This window comes from Rhinopithecus bieti, unplaced genomic scaffold (assembly GCF_001698545.2).
Source record: "Rhinopithecus bieti isolate Rb0 unplaced genomic scaffold, ASM169854v2 scaffold_12086, whole genome shotgun sequence".
Taxonomy (NCBI): Eukaryota; Metazoa; Chordata; class Mammalia; order Primates; family Cercopithecidae; genus Rhinopithecus; species Rhinopithecus bieti.
Genome location: NW_016807466.1, coordinates 1992423 through 2001149, shown reverse-complemented (window position 1 = coordinate 2001149; position 8727 = coordinate 1992423). Strand labels below are relative to the sequence as shown.

The window sequence follows — 8727 nt, the reverse complement described above, 5'->3', positions numbered from 1 at the left end:
GACCCCTGCTTTATTTTATTTTTTTATTTTTATTTATTTATTTATTTATTTATTTTTTTGAGACGGAGTCTCACTCTGTCGCCGGGGCTGGAGTGCAGTGGCCCGATCTCAGCTCACTGCAATCTCCGCCTCCCGGGTTTGCGCCATTCTCCTGCCTCAGCCTCCCGAGTAGCTGGGACTACAGGCACCCGCCACCTTGCCCGGCTAGTTTTTTGTATTTTTTTAGTAGAGACGGGGTTTCACAGTGTTAGCCAGGATGGTCTCGATCTCCTGACCTCGTGATCCGCCCGTCTCGGCCTCCCAAAGTGCTGGGATTACAGGCTTGAGCCACTGCGCCCGGCCCAGGACCCCTGCTTTAAAGCCATAGTTTGTACTTCATGGTCAGTGAAAAGAAGACAATTCTAATAATTTGCTTTCTTTCTCTTTTTCTTTTCTTTCGTTTCTTTTTTCTTTTTTTTTTTTTTTGAGACCAGGGTCTTGCTCTGTCACCTAGGCTGGAGTGCAGTGGTATGATCCCAGCCCACTGCAGCTTTGACCTTCTGGGCTTAAGTGATTCTCCCATCTCAGCCTTCAAAGGAGCTGGGAGCACAGGTGTATGCCACTACACCCTGCTAATTTTTATATTTTTTGTAGAGATGGTGTCTTGCTATGCTGCCCAGGCTGGTCTCAAACTTCAGGGCTCAAATGATTCACCCACCTTGGCCTCCCAAAGTGCTGGGATTACAGGCATGAGCCACCACGCCTGCCCTATTTTTGTTTTAAGGAATATAATAGGTTTAGTAGAAATTGGGCGACTGTTAAGAAGTGGACAACAAAATTGTGATCTGACTTTGAGTCCTGAAAAATAATGCAGCCACAGTTAAGATAAATCACCAGAAAAGGTTCCCTCCACTAAGTTTTCATGTGACTGTGTTTTCCCGCTTTGTGTGTTGTGTTAATGATGCTGCCGTGTGCAGCTGGGGTTCTGGTTCTCCCTCTTTTTGAAGTTCAGGTTTGGATGCAGGACCACCATTGTGTGGGGTCAGTGGCTGGGCAGGGCTAGGGCCTTTAATTTCTTTCTGGCAGCATGTCACTGTTTCAAGTAGAATCTTGAGCGTGAGAATATTCTCATTGTCTTTGGCATGGGAGAGTATGAATCAGGAAGTGGCCTAGCCCTATTGCTCCTTGCTCAAATTGGACGTGTTTGTGTGCAAATGCTCTTCACTCAGTTTCTGTTTGAGATGGGGGTGGGGGCGCAGGGCTTGGGGAGGGGTGTTGCCTGGGAGGAAAGATGTGGGCACTAAGGAGAGATTTACTTTGATCACTGGTGCAAATGATGCCTGGGTCGAGCGTGCAGATCTGAATATTCATAAGTTTCTGGGCCCCTCCTCCTCAGGTCCTTATTTTTGTGTAGCTGTAACCATCAAAGTGCGTCCCTTTAATCAGGGAGAGGAATTTCCATGACCATGAAGCTCTTTCTCCTTCCCTCTGTATCTCAGGTTGGGCATTTGGAGAGCCACCTCTGGACTTGGCTTTTTTGAGTGCTTTAAGATTATTCTTTGAGCTTAGAGGACATTCATTGCTCCTCTGTAAAGAACCAAGTCTGTGGTATTTAAAGCTTGTGTATAGGTGGGTCTTTGTGGCAAGAAAGGGAAAGTCTCCGAAAGCAATTCCAGACTGAGAACATGGAGAAGAAAGTGCTGCTCAGGTCCCCCAAACCCGCATGGCAGTGATAAAGCAGCAAACAGGGCATTTAGTTTGGTGTAAAACGAGTCTGCAAGTTCCTGCATGCCTGAATCTTCATGTTTGACATAATGCCGGTGCACATAAAAGTAATTTAGCAAATGCACACTCTGAAATGTTAGAAAAGACCAACGCCAAAGCGTGCAGCAAGACTCAGGAGCATTATTCATCAGTCAGCCTTGGGAGTGACAAGTGGGTGTTGGATGCTGTGTGTTGAGGCACACCGGGAGGAGCTGTTCTCCCCCCATGCAACCCCCCACCGCTGGATCCTGGGAGTCATGTTTTCCAGGAGTGAAGGTTGTCAGTCCGGATAAATTCAGATATCACTTGTTGAAAGAGAATGGTTTTAAAGACCTGAGATTGTTAATGTTATGAAACGTTCAGTTCTGGCTTCCCAACCATCCTGACCTGTATTGACATGTTTCTGATCAAATGCCAGTCAGTTTTGTGGTTGGGAGTTTGCTCCCAGCATTTGCGATTCTGTGAGAACAAAGCAAGAGGTGTGAGTTTTTCCACTTTTCTCTCTTTCTTGGGTTCCCCCAGGCCAGCTGCTGGCTGCTGTGAGAGGTGCAGGCTCCCAGGTATGCTCAGGTACACCCAGGTCCTTCCAGGGCATTGACGTGGCCCAGTCACTTGGGGTTTGCTACTACGGCATTCTCCCTGATACTCTGCCCAGTGAAAGCTCCTTTACCTCTATGGGTAAACTTGTTTTTTCACATGAGATTTTATTTGGCGGGAGCTCCCACACTGAAGTTGCCTTCAACACAGTGACTAAATGCACCTGAATGTTGGTGAGAAATACCTTAAATTGAACGGGAAAATTGAAACCTTGCAAGTTGTATGCAGTGAATTAGCTATTCCACTTTTAATTTTCTTCTGAAAGTGAAGAATACGGTTAGGCTTGACGTAGCAGTGAAAATGTGGAAACCTGTGTAATCCTTGTCCCTGAGGGCTCGGAACACATACCCTGCTGGACAACTGTTTGGCTGGGATGTTGGGGAGGAAACATACTAGATTGCATCAGAGTCGCCTGTGGCACTTAAAAAACAATTCCTAGCCAGGCACGGTGACTCACACGTGTAATCCCAGCATTTTGGGAGGCCAAGGCGGGAGGATTGCTTGAGCTCAGGAGTTTGAGACCAGCCTGGGGAACATGGTAAAACCCTGTCTTTACAAAAAATACAAAAAAAAGATTGGCTGAGCATGGTGGCATACTCCTGTAGTCCCAGCTACTCTAGAGGCTGAGATGGAATGATGGCATGAGCCAGGGAGGTGAAGGTTGCAGTGAGCTGAGATACAGCCTAGGTGACAGAGCCAGACCCTCTCTCAAGAAAAAAAAAATTCCCATTTTCTCGGGCCCCTTTCTGGAGATTGTGATTCATTAGGTGTGAGGTGGGAAAACTGGTAGTTCTGCTGAGCTTCCTAGGTGTTTCCAGCGTGCAGCCAGGTTTGAGAATCCCTGAAGTAGGTGACCTCATGAGGTCTTTCCGGTTGCTGAGATTTCATCAAGAGCATGTTCTCATGAATGAGTCAGTCAAGGCAAAAGAGACAGTTTGGCTTTCGTTTTATGTCTTAAAGGACTTCAAAAGATAAGAGTTTTATTTTTATTTTTGAATCATGGAAATTTTCAAACACACAGAGAATAGTATAATGACTTGATATACCCCCATAACACACACCCTGATTCAGTAGTTGACAAAGGTTTGTCACACTTAATTATTCTTCTTTGTTGTTGCTATTTCTGAAGTTGTTTTTTGGTTTTTTGTTTTGAGGCAGGGTTTCACTCTGTTGACCAGGCTGGAGCACAGTAGCATAATCATGGCTCACGGCAGCCTCAGACTCCCAGGCTCAAGCCTTAGCCTTCAGCCTCCAAAGGTGGGACTACAAGTGCACACCACCATGCCTGGCTAATTATTATTATTATTTTTTTGTATTTTTCATAGAAACAGGGTTTTGCCATGTTGTTGTCTGGTCCCAAATTCCTGGCCTCAAGCAATCCTCCTGCCTCAGCCTCCCAAAGTGCTGTGGATCATAGGCATGAGTCACTGCATCCAGCCTTGCTGAAGTATTTTGAAGCAAATGACATTTACAATTCAAATATTTCAGTATGCATAAGAATAATTGACAATTTCTTACATAATAACCATGCTAAAGTCCCGCCTAACAAAATGAACAATTATTTGGTGTTGCCTAATACCAGGTCCATATTCAGATATCCTTGTTTACAAAATGTTTATTTGAATTAGGGTCCAAATGTGGTTCCTCCAGTGCCTTTTGTGATGTTTCCTGTCTGTGTCAGTCTGCAGCACTCCTATGCCCTTTCCTTTTTCATTCCCTTCCTTGTTACAAGAGACCGGTGGCTTACACTATACGGTATGTGCATTCTGTTTACTTCCTTGTGGTTTCATGTAACTTGCTTCTCTCTCTCCTATTTGCTGTCAAATGGAAGGAAGTACGAACGTCTGGGTCACATTCTGGATTACATTCTGGGTTGTCCTGTGTCCTTCCTGATATATCACTTCCAAAAGCCTGGTCATCCCCTTCTTGGGGAAGCTGAGATTGAGCCATGGGTTCATGTGAGGTCACTGTTCCCTACTCTATGAAGTTGCTCATTGGTTTTTTGTTTGTTTGTTTGTTTGTTTTTCCATTTCGCCTATGGATGATGATCTGTGCCTAAATCAATTAAGGTAGAGTTTTAATGTCTGGGATTAAGTTTTACACTCCCTAAATACAGGTCTTACTTAGGAGTGTAAGATTAGCATGTACTAACCTCTCTGACTACTTGTAAATGAGAAGTAGACTGCAGTTATCTTTTTCCAGGCTGGATTATAAGGTATGTGTGTATTTCTATTTTTATGCCTTTTTTTTTTTAACCTTTCCTCTTGCTACCTGAACAAAAAACATTGTCGTCAAAGGGTTTATAAAGGAAACACTGTACAAAAGTATGTTTATTATATCCAGAGCTGAGTGCTTTAAATACAATTTTAGCTTATAAATATAGGCATGCTTGCTTTGTGCTTTCCATATGCAGTATGTGATTTCTTCCTCACTAAACCCTATGAAGTAGGCCCTATTATTTTCTTTCTTAAAATACATGATGAGTGAAGCCCTGAGTGGTTAACTAACTTGCTAGAAGTTGCACAGCTAGTAAGTGTAGAACATGAGTTCATCCTAATTCCTTCCAATTCTTTTTTTTTAAATTTATTTATTTAATTTATTTTTGAGACAGGGTCTCTCTGTCACACAGGCTGGAGTACACTGGCATGATCATAGCTCACTGGAACCTTGAACTCCTGGGCTCAAGTGATCCTCTTGCCTCAGCCTCCCAAGTAGCTGAGAATACATGTGCATGCCACCACATCCAGCTAATTTTGAGATTTTTTTGTTTTGTTTTGTAGGGCTGGGCACTGTGGCTCATACCTGTAATTCCAGCACTTTGGGAGGCCGAGGCAGGCAAATGACTTGAGCCCAGGAGTTTGAGACCAGCCTAGGCAACGTGATGAAACTGCATCTCTGCAAAAGATAAAAAAAATTAGCTGGGGGTTGTGGCACATACCTGTAGTCCCAGCTACTCAGGAGGCTAAGTTGGGAAGATCGCTTGGTGACAGAGCTAGATCCTGTCTCCAAAAATAATACATTTTTAGTAAAGATGGGGTCTCGCCGTGTCGCTCAGGCTGGTCTTGAACTCCTGTCCTCAAGCGATCCTCCCAAGTGTGAGCCACCATGCTTGGCCTTATTCCCTCCAATTCTGAAGGGCATGTGCTTACCCCTGGTGCTTGCCCATGCCTTCTCAGTATAGCAGACGTTGTAGATGATCTCTCTGTGCTTCCTTTAAATATCCTATGAATATGGGTTATAGGGGATTGAAATAACCCAAATAAACCCAGAATTAACTCTGGGGGTACAAGATAGAGAAAGGCAAATACAGAGTATATTTTTGTACTGTTGAGATGGGGCTCAATTGTCAGTACATGTAAAGTTCTTGCATCTGCACAGAGCACACAACTGCCTGCTCAGCTTCCGGTTTCCAGACTCTGTCCTGACCCCCTGCCTCATAGGACCCCTTCAGTGGCATCAGAGCCAAGTGCAGAAGCTTTTCTCCCTGCGTGTACACTGTTTATACAAATTCTCCCTCTAATTTGCTGTTCTCTTCATGTTTACTCTCAGTAGATGAGATTCTTTTTCAAAGGCAGTTTTGAAAATGAGGTTGCACCCAGGTGTGGTGGCTCACGTCTATAATCTCAGCACTTTGGGAGGCCAAGATGGGGCGGAGGCGGGGGGAGGAGCGAGAGGAGGGATCATCTGGGGCAAGGAGTTCAAGACCAGCCTGGCCATCATGGTGAAACCCTGTCTCTACTAAAAATACAAAAAGTAGCCAGGCCTGGTGGCGGGTGCCTGTAATCTCAGCTACTCGGGAGGCTGAGGCAGGAGAATCGCTTGAACCCAGGAGGCAGAGGTTGCCGTGAGCAGAGATCACGCCGCTACACTCCAGCCTGGGTGACAGAGTGAGACTCTGTCTCAAAAAGTAAAACAGAAAAAAAGAAACTGAGGTTGCACCTCTATGTTCTTCTTGGTGTTGTGAATGCAGAATCAAGAGCATTTCCCCTTCCCGTGATACCAGTCAACCTACCTGTCTCATTGATGGTCCTTTTAGGAGGAAGAGATAACTTACTGTTATTTTTTTTTGGATAAATAATGCACATTGGAAGACAGTGTGGTCTGGTTCAGATGTGTAAATTCCTAAGAATTAGTGTAATGTTGGGTGGGTGGAATGTGTAATTTTGTAATGTGTGTGAGACTCCTCTGAGGTCTCTGGGTGAAGTGACAATTCTCTTCATCCTCAACCTGGGGCTGCCTTGCCCAGCGTTGGAAATGCTCTACCTGAAGACGGCCTCCTTCTCACTGGTGCCCACTGCCAGGCGGGCTGCTTTCTGCCGTCTGTGCTATAGGCTGTGTCACCTCAGAAGGTTGAGAGTTTACCAGGGTCTCTGAAGGGCCAGAAATAAAAATACTCCCTTGTCACAGACCCTGGAATAGGAAGCCATTCATACCAGCATCCTCTGTGATCCCAAGAAAGTGCAGCTCCCTGACCCATACTGCTGATTTTTTTTTTTTAATGTGAGACGGAAGGAGTCTCACTCTGTCGCCCAGGCTGGAGTGCAGTGGCCGGATCTCAGCTCACTGCAAGCTCCACCTCCCGGGTTCACGCCATTCTCCTGCCTCAGCCTCCCAAGTAGCTGGTACTGCAGGTGCCCGCCACCACCACGTCTGGCTAATGTTTTGTATTTTTAGTAGAGACGGGGTTTCACCGTGTTTGCCAGGATGGTCTGATCTCCTGACCTCATGATCCACCCACATCGGCCTCCCAAAATACTGGGATTACAGGCGTGAGCTATTGTGCCCGGCTTCTTTTTTTTTTTTTTTTTTTGACAGAGTCTCGCTCTGTCACCCAGGCTGGAGTACAGTGGTGCAATCTCGGCTCACCGCAACCTCTGCCTCCCCAGGTTCGCTTGAGAATCACTTATCTGCATGCCTCAACCTCCTGAGTAGCTGAGATTACAGGTGCATGCCACCACGCCCAGTTAATTTTTGTGTTTTTAGTAGAGATGGGGTTTCACCATTTGGTCAGGCTGGTCTCAAACTCCTGACCTCGTGATCTGCCTGCCTTGGCCTCCCAAAGTGCTGAGATTACAGGTGTGAGCCACCGTGCCCGGCCTCATCCTGCCGATTTATTCCTTCCAGACTGTTCATTCCTTTTTCTTCCAGTCATTAGGTGTCTTGGGTGGGGCCACATTTCTGTTGTCTTGCTCTGGCAGACTTTTCATTTGTCTGCTCATTCATTCATTTATTCAACAAACTTTTTAAAGTACCTACTATACTACGTGCTAAAATAATACAGAATTGAATGTACCATGGCCACTGCCTGTAAGGCACTCATGGTCCAGCGAGCCCTCCTCATAGAGTCTCCCTCTCGCTAGCGGAACTTCTCTAGCAGAAGCTCTTACTCCACTGCTGTATGCCTTTTGTATTCTCTGTTTTCTGTCTCACATCATTGCTTTTCTGGCCCTGCATGGATACACTACCTTTCTACTCCCTACAGTGACTTGGCCAGGAAGATATCATTCACTTGGATAGGGGTCTGTCTGAGGCTGCTGGGAAAGCTTCTGGGCCCGAGGGCCCTATCAATGTATCTGTCTAGTATCTCCCCCTGTTTCCTATTGAGAAAATGTTGCATTCTCTTTGGTAGAGCTTTGAGGCACCTGGATAGGTCTACCAGATACTTCATTGATGTACTGCCTGTATATCCACCAGCAAGAAATGGTTTTCAGAACCTTTCCCGTTGGGCTGGGATTTCCCCTTGAAATCATTTTGGCTGCAGGATAATTCTCTGCAGTAAATAACATAGGAAGTTGGCACTCTGACCTCCTATTTGAAACTTACAAGTTTAGGCTGGGCGTGGTAGCTCACGCCTGTAATCCTAGTACTTCGGGAAGCCGAGGCAGGGCGGATCACTTTGAGCTCAGGAGTTCGAGACCAGCCTAGGCAACATGGTCAAACCCTGTCTCTACAAAAAATACAAAGATTAGTTGGGCATGGTGGCATGCGCCTGTGATCCTAGCTACTCAGGAGACTGAGGCTGGAGAGTCGCTTGAATCCAGGAGGTGGAGGCTATGGTGAGCCATGATCGCACCACTGCATTCTGGCCTGGACGACAGAGTGAGACCATGTCTTCAACAACAACCAAAAATTTAAAAAATAAGTATGATTTGATTCTTGCTTTTTGTACTCTTAGTAGTTTACATTCCAGGGAAGCAGGAAACATAATGCAAAATAAAAAAGAGTAAGTTACCGTAAGTACTGGAAGTGTGCCGATCAGTGTGAGATTGATATCATTTAAAGTTAGGCTGGCTTCCCTTCCCCAAAGAGGGGCACTGGGGAAGCTAAAAGATAGTGATGGGCGACTTTTGAATATTCCTCAATCACTTGAATAGGCTGTTAACAAAG

At 45.6% G+C, this 8727-nt stretch overlaps 1 protein-coding gene across 1 annotated transcript in view; it reads left to right on the top strand.

The window, feature by feature from the left end:
- Nucleotides 1-8727, top strand: part of FOXN3 (forkhead box N3) — a 479473-nt gene that overhangs the window by 219271 nt on the left and 251475 nt on the right. The window contains exon 4 of the mRNA XM_017882286.1: nt 2266-2421. Within this exon, the coding sequence (XP_017737775.1) occupies nt 2266-2421 (156 nt within the window). The remainder of the gene's footprint in view (nt 1-2265; nt 2422-8727) is intronic.